Source organism: Oncorhynchus kisutch, linkage group LG13 (assembly GCF_002021735.2).
Source record: "Oncorhynchus kisutch isolate 150728-3 linkage group LG13, Okis_V2, whole genome shotgun sequence".
In the NCBI taxonomy this organism is placed as follows: Eukaryota; Metazoa; Chordata; class Actinopteri; order Salmoniformes; family Salmonidae; genus Oncorhynchus; species Oncorhynchus kisutch.
The window spans coordinates 64,885,563-64,908,043 of record NC_034186.2 but is presented as its reverse complement, the minus strand read 5'-3'; the positions used below and the strand labels follow the sequence as shown (position 1 = coordinate 64,908,043).

General features: G+C 43.4%; 2 protein-coding genes across 7 annotated transcripts; one reads left to right on the top strand and one right to left on the bottom strand.

Annotated features, from left to right (window-relative positions):
- Positions 1 to 1,899: 1,899 nt before the first annotated feature.
- LOC109887942 (DDB1- and CUL4-associated factor 13-like) lies at positions 1,900 to 17,047 on the bottom strand. The gene is made up of 11 exons (XM_031786932.1): positions 15,894 to 17,047; positions 15,573 to 15,772; positions 15,273 to 15,380; positions 14,699 to 14,788; positions 14,223 to 14,378; positions 13,315 to 13,392; positions 11,928 to 12,010; positions 11,458 to 11,622; positions 11,165 to 11,300; positions 3,719 to 3,882; positions 1,900 to 2,909 (listed from the first exon to the last, which is right to left on the bottom strand). Exons 1-11 carry the CDS (start codon positions 15,961 to 15,963, stop codon positions 2,822 to 2,824), a joined length of 1,338 nt encoding a protein of 445 aa, XP_031642792.1. The 5' UTR covers positions 15,964 to 17,047; the 3' UTR covers positions 1,900 to 2,821.
- On the top strand, positions 16,375 to 22,438 carry LOC109901884 (zinc finger protein 384-like). 6 transcript variants are annotated; one of them, XM_020497888.2, is made up of 11 exons: positions 16,387 to 16,591; positions 17,326 to 17,390; positions 17,516 to 17,714; positions 17,812 to 17,931; positions 18,037 to 18,203; positions 18,410 to 18,486; positions 19,363 to 19,587; positions 20,075 to 20,242; positions 20,595 to 20,673; positions 20,803 to 20,961; positions 21,117 to 22,222. In XM_020497888.2, the coding sequence occupies exons 2-11, from the start codon at positions 17,331 to 17,333 to the stop codon at positions 21,519 to 21,521; spliced, it is 1,659 nt and encodes a 552-aa protein (XP_020353477.2). In that variant the 5' UTR covers positions 16,387 to 16,591; positions 17,326 to 17,330; the 3' UTR covers positions 21,522 to 22,222. The 6 variants fall into 6 exon arrangements, with proteins under 6 accessions (XP_020353480.2, XP_020353477.2, XP_020353476.2 ...); XM_020497887.2 differs by having other exon boundaries at positions 18,392 to 18,486; XM_020497891.2 differs by lacking the exon at positions 19,363 to 19,587 and having other exon boundaries at positions 16,375 to 16,591; positions 21,117 to 22,438.
- Positions 22,439 to 22,481: the final 43 nt, after the last annotated feature.

Sequence of the window (22,481 nt, the reverse complement as noted above, 5' to 3'; positions counted from 1 at the left end):
ATACAGCATTCTTATTCCTGATTTGGTAACACTTTAGACTACTTTTAACCATCCAGGTATAATAATAAAACATAAAAAACACTTGTCCTAGAAAAAAGCTAGCACCAACACAATCCATGTCTATCATTGATTTATCAGGTGCTTCTTGTGACACTGCTTTTTAACTTTTTAGTCCCATCATGTCAAACACCTCTCTTATCCCCTCTCACCCCAACCCAAGGCCCATCCCCCTCATCCCAATGCCCTCATACCAAGGCAGTTCTAACCACTCATACCAAGGCCCAGCCATAACCCCTCATCAGAAAGCCCAGCCCTAACCCCTCGTACCAAGGCCCAGCCATAACCCCTCATCAGAAGGCTCAGCCTTAACACCTCATACCATGGCCCAGCCATAACCCCTCATCAGAAGGCCCAGTCCTAACCCCTCATACCAAGGCCCAGCCCTAACCCCTCATCAGAAGGCCCAGCCATAAACACTCATCAGAAGGCCCAGCCCTAACCCCTCATACAAAGGCCAAGCCCTAACCCCTCATACCAAGGCCCAGCCATAACCCCTCATACCAAGGCCCAGCCCTAACCCCTCATCAGAAGGCCCAGCCATAAACACTCATCAGAAGGCCCAGCCCTAACCCCTCATACCAAGGCCAAGCCCTAACCCCTCATCAGAAGGCCCAGCCATAACCCCTCATACCAAGGCCCAGCCGTAACCACTCATCAGAAGGCCCAGTCCTAACCCCTCATACCAAGGCCTAGCCCTAACCCCTCACCAGAAGGCCCAGCCATAACCCCTCATCCCAAGGCCCAGCCCTAACCCCACATCCCAAGGCCCACCAGGCCTAACCCCTCATCCCAAGGCCCAGCCCTAACCCCTCATCCCAAGGCCCAGCCCTAACCCCTCATCCCAAGGCCCACCAGCCCTAACCCCTCATCCCAAGGCCCAGCCCTAACCCCTCATCCCAAGGCCCAGCCCTAACATCCCCCCTTCCCAAACCGTGCTCATGATCCAGGTTTGATATGATGCTCATGACTTATTTCATAATCCTATCTAAATCCTGCCGTGATAAAGTGGATTGAACACTATACCTCATTAAGACTAAGTCCATTAGCATCAATACACTGAGCCCAACACAAGCTCATCCACTTTGAGTCAGCATGCCAAGAAATCATAACACCAAAACACTGATAAAAGTGTGTTGAACTTGTAGCTACTGCTTTACTTAATCCTCTTTATATCATCTCGGGTGGCACATAAGGCTGCAACAATCTTCTGCCATCAGGCTCCATCTTTGGCCCCAGCTTGTGCTATCCCATGAGACCCATCACTTCAAGCTCAGCCACTACTCTCTGTCGCTAGGTAGTTTTTGGCCTGCTTCGCTTGCTCTTTTCCAGTTGTTGTCCACCTGAAGGCAACTTTGTGGCTCCTTTCTGGTGGCATACTTAGCACGTGTCTCAGCCAACAAAACCTGCATCTACAGTAACCCCTATACAAGATCATCCACCTTGAGTCAATGTTAAGAAATCACTGGTACAAAATGAATCCAAAAACATTGGTAAAAGTCAGTCTAATTGTGTGTTTGTCGGCCCTGCAACATGGGTATATCAATTAAAACACATACCTCCTTGGTTACTAGAACTCAGGCACATTAAAATGACAATTCAGAAACAATCACACTTGTTGCCATCCCCATATATCAGTAGACTGTTTTTAGGATTTTACTGCTACTGTATCCATTGTTATACCACCTATATTACTCATATGCCAAACACACAAATTATGCTAATCCGAGCCCTTGGATATTAATTGTATACTTTTTTAAACGTAAGAAACAAGCTTTGAAATGTATCGTTGCATCGATTTGAGAATCAGTGTATTTTGCCTAACAAAAAACAGTGTTCATATCAGATCCAAAAATATCATATAGCATCTTTATTAGCAATGTATCAATAAATACAAAAAACAGTATCAATAGAAACAACCCCTAGCATCATGCAACCTTTAAGGCTACTGAATCAGTACACACACAATAGCTGAAGGTATGTGGTGGTATAGGGAGACATTTTCAAGATGGTTCCTAAAATACTCAAATAAATGTTCTGGTGATATTTGACAGATGTCGTTCTTCTTGGTTTCTAGTGTATTCTCATTTCAATACAATAACATCCCAAAATTATGTTCCAACAATAGCATTCATGAAGTCATCATCTGGGGGTACAAAGTTTTACCATGACAGTTGGGACACTTATGTCAACAAACTTCACAATATTGACCCATAGTTGTCGTTTGTAATAAGCCTTGGAGAGGTGGAATGAGTTCTTTCAGAGTCTTCGATAGAGTTGTGTTCAGGAGGGTGCAGCCTTTTGACAGTTGCAGATTGGAATGTCATGAATATAACTGAAGGGACACAATGTTGTGTGCAGGGTTGCAAAATTCTGGGATCTTTCCCAAATAGCCAGGTTTGTTTGGAATATTCCTGGAACACAAGAGGCTGCTGAGGGGGCTCATAATAATAGCCGGAAAGGAGCAAATGGAATGACATCAAACACATGGAAACCATGTATTTGATCCCATTCTGCTCCCGTTATTACCGCAAGCCCATCCTTCCCAATTAAGATGCCACCAACCTCCTGTGTCCTGGAATCATGAGGGAACAAGCAGGAAATCCATGTATCTGGAATTGAAGGAAAACCAGAGAATTTGGGGAAATGTACTGACATTTTGCAACATTAGTTGTGTGTTTCTGAACATGGCCCAGGTGTGTGTAGAGCGAGAGTAGTCCTTCAGTCCTCCAATGCCACACGGTCACTGGCGTCGATGTTCCTTCTATTTCACCACGGTGACCACATGTTTCTCTTTCTCCGTCACCACGGGCATGGAGCCAGGCTTGCTGTGCTTGCGTACGTTCCTCTCCCTGGGACACACAATGAGGCAACAATGAATAACTCAAACATCAGGAACCAATTCATGAGAATATTCACACACAGAGAGAGAGAAACGTTAGCAGAGTACACAAAGGAGTTAGTACCAAGCAGGTGGCCTGATGTCATAAAAATGTAGAATACACTAATACTGACGTCATCTGAAAAATACACAATGAGCATGTAGGTTACACTGCCTTCAGTCACAACTCCTAGGTACACATGGATGACATATTACATACTACATTTCAGGACCAAAAGTCAACATGGACTAATATTTAATGAATAATCAACTAGTCATGATGGCATCACTTCCCCTTAGAGACTTTAGTGTAAATGAGCAAAAAGCCCATGATGACCAAGCCATGAGGGACCATCCTGTCCTATCAGTCCTGTTACCCATTAGGGTAAGTGTGCCTTGGTAGGGCAGTCAGACCTATTCTGGCAGCCAGCTACGGCCTTAACCACTAGATAGACACTATGAGGACCTTCTGCCATAGTTGGACTGAGGCCAGGGTAGTTCTAAGCCTACTGTGTTAAGAGATTGACCGTTTGTGGTGAGGCCAAAGACCAGGTCAACCACCCGAAAACCTCCCCCCATCAACACAGAGATAAATAAGATCCAAAACCACACTAACCTTACCAAGAACAACACAAAGAAGCCAATTCTACTGATATACATACTGTAATATATAGACTTCTGTGGTTTGACTGTTACAAACAAGAGTATTGAGGATATGTTGAGAACAGAAAGCCGCCGTAGGGCAGACAGTTGTGGTATGGGTAAAGAAGGAGCCCATACTTCCTGCGGCGAGCCTCCTTCATGACACGCAGCTCCTTGGTCTGGCTGTAGATGGACTTGGGCAGGTGGCGGTGGCGCGAGATGCGGCAGATCTGAGGGTGGTGCTGGAACTTCTCCTTCAGCTTCTGGCTGTAGTTCACCGCTGCCTTCTCCCTAGGAGCCAGCTAGACCAGGTGCCAGATAGAGAAGATAGATAGAGAAAGAGAAATAGCAGGTAAGAAGAAGAGAGAAAAATAAAGGGAGAGGAAAATAAAGAGAAAAGAGATTTCAATCTACTACTGAGGTCTACTTGGGTGCCTCATTTATCAGTATACACTAATTACCAGTCCATAATGACAGCATTTTCATGTAAAACCTGAAATCTAGACCTGAAACTTGAAATCTAAATATACAATATTAGTTATAAGATGGTAAAATATTCGCTATTACCTACAGTATAGGGCTGTCCCCGAAAAATAAAATATTGAATCGCTGAAGGTCTGTTCTTTCGACCAATCGTTTGACCAGTCAAAATTTTTGAACGTGTATTTCTCCATATATAGACACACCCTATGCGTCTCAATAAAATCAACTATATATGCATTGAACTTGTCTGATGCTTTAAGCTCACTGTTTGATGGAATAAATGACTCAAGAGGGAGTCAGAGATCAAGATAACCAGAAGAAAATAAAAAACCTGCCCCGACCATCCTCCTCCTCCTGGATTTAGCAGATTCTGCAGTTAAGCTCCTGAAGTTGCCGGTAATAGGCTATATAAGAAGTTGGCAAACTTCCTCATGTGGAATGGCAATTTATCTTACCATTACTACCGATCTGATCTGCGAGCCAGTTATGGTTTTCATACACACATTTTCGTGGAACAGTTTCATTTAATTTATAATAACGTCTTTGTATCTCAAAATCATTTGTCATTTAGTTCATAAAAATGTAATCGAAATATAAATAAATTATAAACCTAAAAAGTTACTTCTATTGCCAACTATGTAGAAATAGCCAATAAGAACTAAATCAGGTAGGCCTATTTCATGACGTTTCTCCAGATAAGAGCATGACATTTTTTCCTTTCACGCCGAGTGGTTATCGAAAGGCAGGGAGCTCAAAAGATTTTTCAAATACATTGAGGAATTATTGTCGCTCTCAGTGGCTGTAAAAACAGACGTAGCTTGCTTGCTGTTTGAGGTAAAGAAAATATTACATAGAGAAGCTCCACAGCACATTAGCGGTGGTGCGTTAAGCCAATCAGAAGTACTATCAGATCCCCAAATGGGCACATTCATTTATATGCCTACATTTGCGAGGAGGCCAGGTAGCCTCAGGCCAACTTCAATGAGTAATCAAGTGCGTGTCCGTACTCAATATGGACAGGAGCGCTCCAAACAAGACAATGACTAAATTGACAAAACTCGTAAATGGAATGAAATAAACCAAAACTTGTTTCTCACAAGTGTAGCATAGGTTGTGAGCACCGCAAACAACGTGTCCACTCCGACAACGATTAAACCCTGGAATAATTATACAACATCAACTATTCAGAGGAGACTGCGTTAATCAGGCCTTCATGGTCAAATTGCTGCAAAGAAACCACTACTAAATCAAATCAAATCAAATGTATTTGTCACATACACATGGTTAGCAGATGTTAATGAGAGTGTAGCGAAATGCTTGTGCTTCTAGTTCCGACAATGCAGTAATAACGAACAAGTAATCTAACTAACAATTCCAAAAAAAACTACTGTCTTATACACAGTGTAAGGGGATAAAGAATATGTACATAAGGATATATGAATGAGTGATGGTACAGAGCAGCATAGGCAAGATACAGTAGATGATATCGAGTACAGTATATACATATGAGATGAGTATGTAAACCAAGTGGCATAGTTAAAGTGGCTAGTGATACATGTATTACATAAGGATGCAGTCGATGATATAGAGTACAGTATCTACGTATGCATATGAGATGAATAATGTAGGGTAAGTAACATTATATAAGGTAGCATTGTTTAAAGTGGCTAGTGATATATTTACATCATTTCCCATCAATTCCCATGATTAAAGTGGCTGGAGTAGAGTCAGTGGCATTGACAGTGTGTTGGCAGTAGCCACTCAATGTTAGTGGTGGCTGTTTAACAGTCTGATGGCCTTGAGATAGAAGCTGTTTTTCAGTCTCTCGGTCCCAGCTTTGATGCATCTGTACTGACCTCGCCTTCTGGATGACAGCGGGGTGAACAGGCAGTGGCTCGGGTGGTTGATGTCCTTGATGATCTTTATGGCCTTCCTGTAGCATCGGGTGGTGTAGGTGTCCTGGAGGGCAGGTAGTTTGCCCCCGGTGATGCGTTGTGCAGACCTCACTACCCTCTGGAGAGCCTTACGGTTGAGGGCGGTGCAGTTGCCATACCAGGCGGTGATACATCCCGCCAGGATGCTCTCGATTGTGCATCTGTAGAAGTTTGTGAGTGCTTTTGGTGACAAGCCAAATTTCTTCAGCCTCCTGAGGTTGAAGAGGCGCTGCTGCGCCTTCCTCACGATGCTGTCTGTGTGAGTGGACCAATTCAGTTTGTCTGTGATGTGTATGCCGAGGAACTTAAAACTTGCTACCCTCTCCACTACTGTTCCATCGATGTGGATGGGGGGGTGTTCCCTCTGCTGTTTCCTGAAGTCCACAATCATCTCCTTAGTTTTGTTGACGTTGAGTGTGAGGTTATTTTCCTGACACCACACTCCGAGGGCCCTCACCTCCTCCCTGTAGGCCGTCTCGTCGTTGTTGGTAATCAAGCCTACCACTGTTGTGTCGTCCGCAAACTTGATGATTGAGTTGGAGGCGTGCGTGGCCACGCAGTCGTGGGTGAACAGGGAGTACAGGAGAGGGCTCAGAACGCACCCTTGTGGGGCCCCAGTGTTGAGGATCAGCGGGGAGGAGATGTTGTTGCCTACCCTCACCACCTGGGGGCGGCCCGTCAGGAAGTCCAGTACCCAGTTGCACAGGGCGGGGTCGAGACCCAGGGTCTCGAGCTTGATGACGAGCTTGGAGGGTACTATGGTGTTGAATGCCGAGCTGTAGTCGATGAACAGCATTCTCACATAGGTATTCCTCTTGTCCAGATGGGTTAGGGCAGTGTGCAGTGTGGTTGAGATTGCATCGTCTGTGGACCTATTTGGGCGGTAAGGACACCAATAAGAAGAAGAGACTTGCTTGGGCCAAGAAACACAAGCAATGGACATTAGACCGGTGGAAATCTGTCCTTTGCTCTGATGAGTCCAAATTTGAGATTTTTGGTTCCAACCGCCTTGTCTTTGTGAGACGCAGAATAGGTGAACGGGTGATCTCTGCATGTGTGGTTCCCACCGTGAAGCATGGAAGAGGTGGTGTGATGGTGCTTTGCTAGTCAAGGCAAATGGTGGCTACTTTGAAGAATCTGAAATATAAAATATATATTTTTGATTTGTTTAACACCTAAGCCTACTACTCATTGGGTATTGAAATAGTGTATAGGCCATAGAGAACTCTGCGGAGTCAGTGTTGCTCTGCTCCTTTTTCACTCTAAATGTTTAGGTTTTCATAAATAACATTTAACAGGCTGTTGGCCTGGTCTAAGCAAAGCAGTGTACCTCATCATCAGCAGCTATTAGCTAATCTCCAACAAATTGAATTGATTATAATTAGAATGAAAGCCCTGGAAGAGTGGCCACTTAGAGCCCCTCTGAAACCAAGGCCAGAGAGATTGTATTTACTACTGCTTGACTAAAAACAAAGTACCAGTCAAAAGTTTGGACACCTACTCATTCAAGGGTTTTTCCTTTATTTTTTTTAAACTATTTTCTACGCTGTAGAATAACAGTGAAGACGTCAAAACTATGAAATAACACACATGGAACCATGTATTAAGTAGCTGTGTATCCATAGAGATAGTGAGCTCCAAGTATTGGGACAGTGACTAATGTGCTGTTATGGCTCTGTACTCCAGCACAGGTTTTGAAATGATACAATGACTGAGGTTAACGTGCAGACTGTGAGCTTAATTTGAGAGTATTTTTATCCATTTCGGGTGAACCGTTTAGAAATTACAGCACCCATTTTAGGGGATTTGGACAAATTCACTTATATGTGTATTAAAGTAGACAAAGTTTAGTATTTGGTCCCATATTCCTAGCACGCAATGATTACATTAAACTTGCATCCAACAAGTTTGTCAAGTCACAAGGTTGATGTAGTCATTGTGCGCTAGGAATATGGGACCAGATACTAAATGTTTCACTACTTTAATACACATAAGTGAATTTGTACCAATACCTTCGGTTCCCGTAAAATGGGGAGACGATGTACAAAAATTGCTGTCATTTCTAAACGGTTCACCCGATATGGATTGAAAAGCGCTTGCGTACAAAGCCAAAACAAAAAATGTGTCACTGACCAATACTTTTGGAGCTCACTGTATGTATAGGATATATAGGTCATACTTCTCATGACTGTCATGAGAATGTGTGATACGGACGGTCATTTTGGTGTGATTTCAGATGGTGAATTTACAATATGGCAAAGGCAATGATATGGTCATTGTTACTCCAAATAACATGAAAAATAGGATCACGGGACAAAAACTAAATTACCTTTCACCTTCCACCTGTATAGTTCACACAATGAGGTCAAATGTCAGCTCAACAGTCAAAAACCAGAGAGAGAGAGAGAGAGAGAGACACTGCTATTGCAACAAACACAGGCTGAAGACTTCCACTCTTCCTGAGATCTGACAGTCAGCCTTGATTCAGCATTTCTTTTTAATTAAAGACCCTTCCAGTCCAACTTGATTGTTAATGCTTCATTATTTCCAGAGTGGCCGCTCTCTTTAAGTGATTGGGCCTATTCAAACTGCTGATAGCAGCTGGGCTCGTCTGATCTGTTTAAGTGCAAAGCTACAGAATAAATATCCTCTTATACACTTACAGTAAAACAAGTGCCAAAAGTTGCCCAATTCTCCCGTGTTAAGCTGCATTAAGGGAATAAGGAAGAGTGAAGTAGAAGGGGGATGGATATTGGAGATGGCACTGAAAAACGTCCATTCATCTCCCTTGCAATTCATCCTTGTAGGCTAAATGCTGGTTTTGGCACCAGATGAGAAAGGAGTTAGTCTAGACTATGTGTAAGAATCTGTTTAAGGTACGCTAAACAGAACCTTATATTTCAGGGAATGTGTAAATAATGTCTTGAACATACGGAGAGTTAGAGGTTGAAGAAAACATAACAGATATAATGCCAAAGTGGGCAGAATGTAATTCCAATGTTTTGGGATGGGCGATGCTAACGTTAGCCTGCTGTAACACCTCTCAGTAATTCAAGTCTATCAAAGTTGCAGTCCCTATTTTCCATACATACATTTTAGTGAACTATCCCTTTAAATCCACTCTATAATGCCACATTGCCCACACTGACTGACTGGTCAGAAATTGTCTATTGGTAATCAAGAGTTCCAAATAGCTCCAGTCTGTCACTAACCCTGCTCTGCTGTCCCTATTGGTCCATTGTACTTATTGAAAGTGATTCTGTTCCAAGTCAGTCAGCATCCATCAGAGCCCTTGGCAGTGCCACCTCTGTTGCTACTGGCAGCCTTGCCTCCCTCTCTCTCACCATGCTGAGCGTACCATGGTGGGCATCTGGCCATGGCAGGTTGAGGAATCCAGCAAACTCACAAAACAGAAGGTCAAACGCACAGCTCCAACAAATGCATCAGAATATTAGCAAATACAGTTGAAGTCGGAAGTTTGCATACACCTTCGCCAAATACATTTAAACTCAGTTTTTCACAAGCCCTGACATTTAATCCTAGTAAAAATGCCCTGTCTTAGATCAGTTAGGATCACCACTTTATTTTAAGAATGTGAAATGTCAGAATAATAGCAGAGAGAATTATTTATTTATTTCATCACATTCCCAGTGGGTTCAGACCATTACATACACTCAATTAGTATTTGGTAGCATTGCCTTTAAAAGTGTTTAACTTGGGTCAAACGTTCCGGGTAGCCTTCCACAAGCTTCCCACAATAAGTTGGGTGAATGTTGGCCCATTCCTCCAGACAGAGCTGGTGTACCCGAGTCAGGTTTGTAGGCCTCCTTGCTCGCACACGCTTTTTCAGTTCTGCCCACAAATTGTTTATAGGATTGAGGTCAGGGCTTTGTGATAGCCACTCCAATACCTTGACTTTGTTGTCCTTAAGCCATTTTGCCACATCTTTGGAAGTATGCTTGGGGTCATTGTCCATTTGGAAGACCCATTTGCGACCAAGCTTTAACTTCCTGACTGATGTCTTGAGATGTTGCTTCAATAAATCCACATAATTTTCCTACCTCATGATGCCATCTATTTTGTGAAGTGCACCAGTCCCTCCATGATGCTGCCACCCTTGTGCTTCACGGTTGGTATGGTGTTCTTCGGCTTGCAAGCTCCCCCCCTTTTCCTCCAAACATAACAATGGTCATTATTACCAAACAGTTCTATTTTTGTTTCATCAGACCAGAGGACATTTCTCCAAAAAGTACGATCTTTGTCTCCAAGGGCACTTGCAAACCGTAGTCTGGCTCTTTGATGGCGGGTTTTGGAGCAGTGGCTTCTTCCTTGCTGAGTGGCCTTTCAGGTTATGTCAATATAGGACTCGTTTTAATGTGGATATAGATACTTTTGTACCTGTTTCCTCCAGGATCTTCACAAGGTCCTTTGCTGTTCTGGGATTGATTTGCACTTTTTGCACCAAAGTACGTTCATCTCTAGGAGACAGAACGCGTCTCCTTCCTGAGCGGTATGGTGGCTGCATGGTCCCATGGTATTTATACTTGCGTACTATTGTTTGTACAGATGAACGTGGTACCTTCAGGCATTTGGAAATGTCTTACAAGGATGAACCAGACTTGTGGGGGTCTACAGTCTTTCTTCTGGGGTCCTGGCTGATTTCTTTTGATTTTCCCATGATGTCAAGCAAGGAGGCACGGAGTTTGAAGGTAGACCTTGAAATACATCCACAGGTACACCTCCAATTGACTCAAATTATGTCAATTAGCCTATCAGAAGCTTCTAAAGCCATGACATCATCTTCTGGAATTTTACCCAGCTGTTTAAAAGGCACAGTCAACTTAGTGTATGTACATTTCTGACCCACTGGAATTGTGATACAGTGAATTAATCTGTCTGTAAACAATTGCTGGAAAAATTACTTGTGTCATGCATAAAGTAGATGTCCTAACCGACTTGCCAAAAGTTTGTTAACAAGAAATCTGTGGAGTGGTTGAAAAATGAGTTTTAATGACTCCAACCTAAGGCATACTGGTTAATGGTAAGTATTCAACATTGTTCTGGGATCCAGCTTTCTTTCATGACATTACTTTTGATACACGACACCTGCAGGTTACAGGACGTGCGTACACTACTTCTAAAGGAGAGGAAGAGGACTGTGTCTCACCAATCCCAACTTCTCAGCAGCGTTGGCCTTCCACAGTCGGATGTTCATCTCATCCGAAGCACTCAGGATGTACTTGTTGTCTGACGACCACTTTATGGAGATGACGTGCTGCATGCGCTTGGTGTGGTACACATCCCTGTGAAGTCACACACACAACCACACACACTGAACACAATGTTGCTGTCGCACGGTGTCATCTCTAAACAGGTCGACACCCGTAGAAAAATAAATACATCAACGCTGATAATAAACACACAATCTGCTGGAGTGTCTGAACCCCTGGCACCACTAACCTGCTGTGGCCACTGTCTTTGGGGAAGATGCGGATGGTCTTGTCAAAGCTGGCCGAGACAAACTCCTTGCCAGTTGGAGAGTAGTCTACATCCAGCACGGCTGAGACATGGTCCATGTGGACGGTGAAAGGCCTGTCCAGGTACCTCATATCATATGTATACAGACTGAAGGGGAGGAAACGCATGTGGTTGGTTAATAAATACAAAGATGAGATGTTAACACACCACCATGCTTCTCTCATGCAAGGTGTAAGGTCAGTAAGTAAACACACGAGATCTCGATGGACATGCTGTTATTGTAAAAGAAGTGTAAATGTACATTAGAAATAATTATTATATCACTCCCCGAGCAATTGCACGAACAAAAACATTATTAACATTGGAAATACACAAACTTCTCTCCGGGAATGAATGAGGCCTATGTGATGAACATGTTGTAAACTCAACACATGTTGAATTGTATCACTCACTTGTAATCTTCATTAGAGCAGGTAAAGTTATAAGCTTCCATGGGATTCCAGCACAAAGTGTTGCTCCTCATATTCATGATTACCTATATAGGAAATCACACTTCAATACACTAAGCATTAGACACATTCCAGTAATGAGAGGACAGTATGGAATGGGAAATTAGTTTAGTAAAGGGCAAAGTCATGGGCAGTAGGGCTGGACGATATGGACAAAAAAATAGAAGTGACATTTTTATACCAAATATTGAGATTGCGATTTTACATAAAATCGCTTGGTTAAACTGTTGGAATCATAGAAATAGAATGATCTGATCATTCAAATGTTATGGTTGGAATAGAGTGGCTACTTGGAATGCAGTTTTGTTTGGCATGACAACGAGGATAAGGAAAGGGAGGAGATGGTTGTAACAGAGTAAGAACCAAAGTGTTGGTCAGCGTTTCCCATGGCCAGCAGCATACCAGCCTGCATCCCACTGCTGCCTTGCCTCGGACCTGACTCCCTGTGGTCACAAAAGATTTCATGGCACTTATCGTAAGAGTAGAGGTGTTAACCCCGGTGTCCTGGCTAAATTCCCAATCTGGCTACCTAATTGTCTCCTTCCTCACCCCTGTAACTATTCCCCAGGTCGTTACTGTAAATGAGAATGTGTTCCATTATCTGGTTAAATAAATAAAATGGGACCCTAATTGGGTTTAAATAGATACATTTAGACAAAGATTTTAGAATATTATTTGTCTTTTCCTCTCTGATTAAGAACAGGCTGTTTCAAACAATGATGATATACTCCACCATTGGTACCGTCCAATATTACAGCAAAAGTTTGTTAGCAAGATTTGCACTCAGTGAAATTAGCTAGGAAGCGATTAGCCTTGCTAACAAATTCTAGTCACACTTTCAGCTAACTAGTGATTTGCAGAAAGCAAGTTACACAAACGAATAGTAGAATAAAGAAACGTGAATTTATATTAAGAAGCAAAGTGGAAAGCTGTGTCGTTAAATCTGTTGACTGCGTGCTGTTTGGTCAATGCATGCAGTGAATCTGGAGCACGAGGAACTGCCTGCTTGAGTGACAGGGGCCGGGGCTTTGTGTGTGAGATTGGGAAGCGGCCAAAAGAGGAGAGAAGGAGAACTCTTCAACTAAAGTAATATAACAAAACATTTTAAAAAACGGGCATTACAGACGGATGGCTAAGTGGCATTTCAAAATATCTCAGCCTCTTGCGATATGGATATTGCGCATGTCAATATTTCAATTTAGATAAAAATTTGATTAATCGTGCAGTTCTAATGGGTAGCATCCCAAATGGCACCCTATGAGCCCTCGACAAATGGTAGTGCACTAAATAGGGTGTAATTTGGGATGCACCCAAGGACATAGAAATGTACCTTTTTAAGAGGTGTAGCTTCCCTCATGTCATACAGCACAATACTTCTGTCAGAGGCACAACTTGCTAGAAGTTCAGTCTAAGGAGAAAAGCGGGAAGGTCAAGAATTAGTATTATTTTAAAATCCACTAACATTCAATTCTGTGTTTTATACAACCTTTGACCTACAAAGTCCTGATAATGGAGGCTATGGGTATAGCCTCCATTATTCTGGTGAATGGAGGCTATAGCCAAAGATATTTTTAACCAACACAAGATAGTTCATCTGTGCATTTACAGTTTTAGCAAACAAAGCATAGTGGGCAAAACAAGCAAGGAGGTAGGCAAAGCCAAGCACGAGCTAGCAAGATCCTATTGGCGCGTTGTAGCTAGTATTAGCATATTTCCATTAGGGAACGCTTCCTCTGTGAAGTGCGTGTGTGCACAAACTCAATTTGACCTTGCACTCCTTCTAAACAACACATTTCGTTTTTCATAGTGTCAAGTCTATAAATATTAGTGCACTGTGTTCGTAACAGATTCTAGTTTTGGGAACAGAACATTTTGTTTCAACAATGACAAAATTTGCTAAATGTTGGCACAGTTTCACCTAGTTCCATCCTCTCCCACTACCCGCGACTGGAGTTCCTCTCACTACTATAGATTTGATGGTGATAAAACATTGTAAAAGGATACTTCAGCTTTATAGCCCCTGTGATGTGTCTGGGTTACGCCTTATGTCTGTGCTATAGCAATGTCAGGGCCCTTATTCACCAAGAGTCTCAGAGCAGAAGGGCTAATCTAGGACCAGCTTTGCCTTTTAGATTATAATTTACAAAATTATATGGACACGGAGGACCTGATCCATGATCAGGAATCATACGCTGAGACACTTTATGCTACAATCCACACAGAGAGAGGGTTGATTACCTCTACAGGGTTGAAGCGGACGCAGCTGAAACTGTCCACTCCCCAGGAGAAGGAGCGGATGGGGCTGCTGCGCTGCTCATCCCAGATGTCCACCTGCTGGCCACACGTCACAAACACACCCTCCTTCTGGTGGTGGTCGATGCTGGTGAACACAGACTGGAAGGAACAAACATTGGTCTCAGTAACATTTTTAAAGTGAATCCTCAATCATCATCATCATCATCATCATCACTGACAAGGGAGAATACATTACAACAACCATTATCATCACCCTGACAGTAGAGAATATCTCCAAACCCATCATTCTCATCATCATCATGGGCTTAAAGCCACAATCTTTAATGATTGGTCCACTCGATGGTATGCACATTTTACAGTGTTGCTTAATGAGATCAGACAGGTTAGGTCAGAGACACACTCTCAGAGATATTAATTGGTTATAATAATGACAGAGACAGACACCTCCTCCTTCATACCTTCCCAAGAATAGTATTGAGAGGTTCCTCTTCCTCTCCGTAGCCAGGAGTCTCCATCTTCCACTGTTTGATAGTCTTGTCATCACCAACCTGTTATTCAGAAATACAAGCATGTTTACTTTGACACAGGTTTGAGGTTGATTTATAATGAAGATGTGTCATAAGACTGCAATTCAGCAGAGGGCAACCATTCTGTGCGATAAAATCAGGGGTGTATTAATTCTGTGTGTTGTAAGACATTTTGCAATGGAAACAGTTTACTCCAAATGGAAAACATTTTGCAACAAAAACAAGAGTTTATATTAGAGTAATTCAGATAGGCCCCTCCCAGTTTCATTCCATACTTCCATTTAGCACCTAGAGTAAACGGTAAACAGTTTCCATTCCAACAGACCAAATGTTTTGCAACGGAATCCAACTAATGAATACACCCCTAGTCTCGTTAGTATTCACTAGACAGAAAATGAAAGCAAACGGGCCAGAATGGGGAGGTACTATGTGAACTTGTTCATTGCACAACATTTAGAGTGTGCCCTAATGAATACAACCCTGGATAGTGGAACAGATACTGTACCGTAAAGAAGGAGGTGCCACAGAAGCGGACGACCATCCCCCTGACAAAGCCTTCATGGGCCTGGAGTGTACGAACACACTCACGTTTGGTTAGATTCCACACCTTCAGCTGAGAAACAAATCAGTTAGTCTTACAGTATAAACAGGTCATTTAGATGCATCATCTCAATGCACAGGTTTGTCATCATATATGTTTGACCATTCCACAGTTAGACATGCAGCCTATAATTATTGGATTTGTAATCAACTCATATTTAACCAGGCCATTGCTAACTCAACGTACAGTTAGTTAGTTAACTACCTCTCCATCGCAGGAGCCGGACAGCATTGTGGAGAGGCTCTTGGGGTGCTTGGCCATGCAGTTCACCCCATCCCTGTGGCCGTCCAGAGAAGCCAGGAACGGCTTGGCGAACACGCGCTCCAACTTGGTGGCATTCAGTGCACGGGTGTATTCTCTTGGCACCTCGAACGGATGGAGGGACGGGTCGTAATTTCGTGGTACTGTAGGTTACATATATTGTTAGAATAAATTGTTTTGCCAGTGCTGATTGGGCTAGCTATAGCTCTCTACACTGTGTGAAGTTAGCTAATGTGCACTAGCTGGCTAACTATCTGCACTTACCACGCTGGATATCCAACTTCGTCTCACGGACATAGTCGTCCGGATTCCTGGAGAGGACTTTAACTTTCATTGCGTGAATGTGTATAAAGCTCTATACTTCTTCCCACCAAAATGTAACACAGTAAAATGATTCGTACGGCATGTGTTTACGTGTGTGACCTCACCTACCGGATGTTGAGGGCAATATCCGCTCTTATTTGCCGGAAGTGTGTTTGTAGCTTGCGTTCACAGCGACCACTGATAGAACATTGAGTAACAACATGTTTTGGGCGACACCTTGTGGACTGATTGTTTCTGTACTTTGGTCTTCGGAGATCTCAATAGATTAGATTTATTGTGGGACATTAAAACGTATTTTTTATGTTTATTGCAATACAGTAAAATACGCAGAAGGAGAACATTGCATTAATTTACGTTTGATATATTTAATAGCATATCGATAGCACCAATTTGAAGCTTCCAAAATTAGACGGAAATGACATCACCACACACTCAGAGAGCTTTGTTTCTTCACAGAGTTTAATCGACCTTCTTCGAAGGAAGTGCAGCGCAGACAAGCGACTCCATAAGGAAGAAAAAAATAGAAAAATAAGAGAAAAAACTCGGTGAATTAGTCTAATCTAAAAGATTTGAACAGAGTTTCTGAACTGTACCGGGCTACAGGAATTCCGGGAAGGGAACAAGCTCTGTCGGCACAGGTAAATACTGTTATTTGTCTTCATAATCATAGTATTTATCTTCCAATTTGAGCGACTTGTACCCGACGAGTCTCTTCTCAGTCTGGACAGCCGGAAGTCTGTGGGAGATTTTTTTCTTCTCTCACCGCTTCAGTTTTTTTATCCTCGATTTCTTTGGTGCTTTGCTTTTTCTATTTTCATAGGCGTCGAAGACGCGAGAGTCCGATAACATTCCTCTCGTGGTTTTATTAGAGCGTCTAGCTAACTGTAAACGCCTAGCAAGGCATTGAAATGCACTTACAGCTCAAAAAATTGCTAACAAGTAGCAACCTAGACATCTTATTTGTGTTCGAATTAATGCTAGCTACATTGTATCATCATCACCAAATTAATTACTTTGAAGGAGAAAACCCATGTAATAGCGAGCTAGCGCGGTCCTCCTTCCCATGCAACCACAACAATGCACAGGCAGTTAAATCACCTAACTAGCCTTTTGCAAGTCATATTATTGTCTAACCCGGGGGCATAATTATTGTAATATGTGTCCAAATATTTCAGCCATCTAACCAAATAAAGTACCATTATTGTTTGATTAGCTAGCTCATGTATGTGAAGTGACATTTAAACGATTTAAGATTATTGTCGCCCAAAGGTGTCAGTCGGATGTGCAACAATGTAGCCAATTTTATTTCAATTGATGAGTGATTAGCAATTTGGCCTAGTGGTGATATGGTGGTGTTACTCTTCCATTACAGAAATTATGGAGGATTCCCATTTTAACTCTCAGTACTTCTGGTCCCCTGTGCCTGTACAAGGACAGGTACGTTTAGTCAAACATTTCCGTTTAAAAAGTTAAAGTATATTGCAAGTGACACCTTTGGATTATAGCAATTACTCTTTTTGGAGTTTGGCATTTTGTAACAAGGATTTCTCTCTCGCTGTCAGATTGAGAATGCCATGTTCCTGAAACAACTGAAGGACCAGGAGAAAAACACTTCGTTCCCCTCCTCTCATTACCAGACGACCTTGCTCACTGTCCCCAAGCAGGAAGGAGGGGGGCAGGGCCAAGGGGGTCACCTACACCCCCCTCACACCCAGAACATCACTGTGGTGCCTGTACCTTCCACTGGTATCATGACAGCAGGTGTGTGTGTCAACTGTTAGTCTAGAATTGATCACACTTTTGCATTGTCTTTTTCCCATCTGTTTTGTATCATATTTTTATTTTCCTCTCTCTGCAGCGGGTCTGGTCATCACAACCCCTCAAGGCACGCAGCTGGTCTCTCCTGCCTCCTCCTCTCAGTCCTTCGTCTCTGGACATCCCACCACCACCATGATCGTCTCTACATTGCACTCTCCAGGTAACACACACTCACACGATTGTCTCCACCCTCCATTATCCTAACACTGAAAAATACACACTTCACTCATGTACTGTCAGACTCTGACACACATTTTTTACTTAGATAAGAAACAGGAAGGTGGAACCCCCCAGGTGGTCGTCATGCCGACACCCTCGAAGCGAGGCAGGAAGAAGAAGTCGACACTAGGGAGGGCGGGGCCTGCCGGTGGCCACACCCTCTCCGCCGGAAATGAAGCGTTGATTCTGGCTCACTTGGCGTCGGGAGGGCAGGTGAGACAGTTACCAAAGTAACTCCAGCATAACCAAAATAAAAGCTATTCCCACTAAAATATTTCCAGACTAAGCTCAGGCTATTGATTTCCAGACTAAGCAACAAAAAAGAGCCCATGTAGACTTTTACAACAGTGTGCCTTTTTTAACATGATGAACGTGATTCTAATGTTTGTGACATTTGATAGGTGGTTATGTCTTCGCAGCATTATATAACTGACCCGTACGACCTCGCCAACGAAGACGAGAACCACAGCGGGAAAGACTGCAACAAGACCTACAGGTACGGACCTACGGCGTCACAGAAGGGCCAAAAAGCACCTGTTGTGCTGTGCATCCCCATAGGAATGTGAAGCTGTGGAATGCTTGCACACCCGTATGTCTGTATGTTGTAGATGATAGAGTCAGGACAGAGAGGTTAGACACAGGCTATGGATGAACACTAGGTGCCCCTGGGCACGGGTGTTTTTCTCTTTCTCTCTCACACAGAAACTACTCCACTGCATGCTGTGGCAGCGCACACACCTGCTGAAGTATTTCACTATGTGTTTGTACCTGCACTCTGGAACACAATGTGTTATCTTTGCAGCATGGACACACACACATTCTCTGCCTCCCTCATGCATCCGCTCCACACACACGCGCATCCCTGCACACATTGGACACGCACTCCTTCGCCTACTTCTGTCCTCCTTTTTTCCCCCTCTTTCTATCTCCTTCATACAATGTTTCCCTACTTTTCAAGCTATCTCTGTTTGTCTTTCTATTTCTTGCTTCAGCAGAATCTGCTATTTTTCCTGCTGTTTTCACTGATTTCCCCCTCTATCTCTTCCCCCTCCCTGTTACTTGTCTTCTTTTTTCACATCCCTTGTTCATTTCATCTGCTCCCTTGTTTTTATCTTTCTTTCCTGTTGCTTTCTCCGTTTGTTTTCCACACTTGCTGTCTCATGTTTCACCCCTTTTTTGCTTTCTTCCACTCTCTTCCTCTCCCTTTGCCCATCTCTCATACCCCTGTCTCTTTGTCCTTGCTTTTTGTATTTTCATCTGTTTCTCACCTGCTCCTGCCCTCATTTCCTTCATCCCTATCTCTTGTCTTCCCATTCTCCCGCTCGTCCTCCCCTCTTTCTCCCCCTCCCTGGTCTGTCTCTTTGTCCCGTAGGTGCCGGATGTGTGCGGTGACCTTCTTCAGTAAGTCAGACATGCAGATCCACTCCAAGTCTCACACAGAGGCCAAGCCCCACAAGTGTCCCCACTGCTCCAAGTCATTCGCCAACTCCAGCTACCTGGCCCAGCACATCCGCATCCACAGCGGGGCCAAGCCCTACACCTGCTCCTACTGCCAGAAGTCCTTTAGACAGCTCAGTCACTTACAGCAGCACACACGGTACTGCTCATAGCAGCTCCACCTGACCTGCTCTACCCTACAGGCTTTACCTAGCCTGCCCCTCTCCCCTCCCCTCTATTGGCTGCTTGCACTGTGTGTGTGTGTGTGTGGAGATGTCTGTGAAAAGGCAAGACGCAGGCCATGTGTGTGTGTGCACGATTGTGAGTGATCTGTACTTCAAGTCCCTCTTTGTCTCTTCTGTCTGGTGTCCTTACTACTTCACTGCTGCTTCTCCCTTGCGCGTGCACACACATACACTTACACACATGATAAGTTTGACATAATTTGGGTCAGAGTGAAATACTGTTAAGTTTCAGAGAAATGTTGTGAATTATTTTTTATTTTTTTTAGAAGTCAGGCACTGAGTAATATAGGGTGTTTATGTGTGATTTTTTTAAAAGTTTTGTTCTCCTATCAATCAAGGTTTAAAGAAAAGCAACACTGTTCTCCCCTCCTCCCTCTCTCTATCTTCTCTTCTTGCTTCCAGAAACCACACAGAGTCCAAGCCCCACAAGTGTCCCCACTGCACTAAGTCCTTTGCAAACTCCAGCTATCTGGCCCAGCACATCCGCATCCACACAGGGGTGAAACCGTACACCTGCTCTTTCTGTCAGAAGTCCTTCAGACAGCTCAGTCATCTACAGCAGCACAACAGGTAAGGGTGATGTCATACATATCTGCCCCTTTCTCTGCGGGGGCCTTTCAATGGTATTTTATTTGGGGACCTTTCAATGGTATTTTATTTGGTGGCATTTCAATAGTATTTTATTTGGGGGCCTTTCAATGGTATTTTATTTGGTGGCATCTCAATAGTATTTTATTTGGGGGCATTTCAATAGTCTTTTCTCTGTGGGGGGCCTCTCGATAGTCTACAGTGGCTTCCTCTCCATCTCCCTCATCTGTAATGGTGTGGATCACAGGATAGCTGAAAGCAGAATTTGTTTGTCCATTTACATTTCTCCCCTCTTTTCTTCTTCTTACTGGTTGTGTTTTCCATGTTTCTGCAGGATCCACACAGGAGACAGGCCTTATAAGTGTGTTCATCCGGGCTGTGAGAAATCCTTCACACAACTCTCCAACCTACAGGTGACTACTGTCCCTTTTCTTTGTTTTTTATTCCCAGTGGTGAAAGCTTAGTAATACTAACCCTTAGTAGTTACAGTCTTACAAATACCCATTTGAAGATGTGTCCTGAATGGTCCTGTTCTGTTCCAGTCCCACAGACGGCAGCACAACAAGGACAAACCCTTCAAGTGCACCAACTGTAACCGTGGTTACACGGACGCAGCCAGTCTGGAAGTCCACCTGTCCACTCACACGGTCAAACACGCCAAGCTCTACTCCTGTGGCCTCTGCAACCGCACATACACCTCTGTAAGAGAAACACCACTGTTAAGGCACCCAGCATATGTAGTAGTCGCAGACAACAGACATTTTCACAGGCTTCAGACAGTGTGCATGTCTGTGCATAGTGTGTGTTTGTGCACACTTGTCACCTCTCGCTTTTACCCTCTGTATTCTATTTTCAGGAGACGTACCTGGTGAAACACATGCAGAAACACAACTCCGACCCGCTCACTGCAGCGGCGGTGGCTGCTGCACAGCACTCTCAGCAGAACCAACAGAACCAAAGCCATACCCAGAACCAGGGAGGTTCTCATGGCCAAGGCAGAGGAGAGGTCACCGATAGTGGGGCAGACCGAGCCGGAGGACAAGGTGGAGGTCATGGACAAGGACAGAACCAGGGGCAAAACCAGGGTAGCTACTCTCAGGCAGAGACGGCATCCTGCCCCTTTGACCTGCACCAGTATAAGACAGTCGCTGCAGGGGACATCCAGTTCAAAACAGTCAGTGTGGCGGACCTAGTGACCCACAAGGACCTCTGTCTCACCGTGGCTACCTCCACCATTCAGGTGGAGCACCTAAACTCATAGGGGTAGGAGGGAGGAGTGGTAGAGACTGAGAGAAACTGGAGGAGCCCTATGGACAGACTGGATAAAAGCAATACAAGGGGGATATAGGAAGATGTGACTGTGCCTGAAAGGTGGGTAGTGGAAGAGGAAGTTAAGAGATGTTCAGAGATGGAGTCTGGAAATAGAGGACTTTGTAGTTTTTTTGTACTTGTTTATCACTTTTATTTCATTATGCCTATGTTTTTGTACTATTTTATAATGGATGGCTAGTGTATACCGTTGGTAAAGGAGTGTTTCTGTTTGTCACTGCAATGGTGAGGAAGAGACAAAAAATGACAGAACAATGAGTGAAGAAGAGCGAATGTTTTCTTCTTTTTTTATCCTCCAACTCCTCCCCACAAACACAACTTTGATTATGGTTACGTCCGTGAAGTGTATAAAACTGACAGATAACTGTTAAGGTCAATTTTTCTACTTTCCCACGGATACTATCAGGTTTTGATTACATCATCATTGTCATGATGGTTACTGTAATCTACCTTCTAAAATTTGCTCACAAATCTTTTTCACTGAAAAAAAGGGAAGTAGGCTGTTTTTCCGTTTCTGGAAAGAAAAAAGGCCTGCAAAAGTATATATTGATGTATAATCCATACTATATAACACTTTGATATTTAGCCTCAGTCCACAAGCCAATCATAGAGCCCTGTTTACCTCACATGACCCTGTAAGAACTGGGAAGTGAATGTGATCAGCTGGTACATGTTATGTAATCCTTGTAGTATTTATTTTTTTGTGACCTAAGAATATCATTGTTATCCAAATATATTCTGACTACTTCCACTAATGTTATACTAAAGTGTATGAGCCTTTACAAATAGACTGATACATATGAAAATACAATTTTCCCTTATCAAACAATAAACCTCACTGAAGTCCAACAATTTGCCTTTCTCTATCCCTGTAACACATTGTGCATTTGCA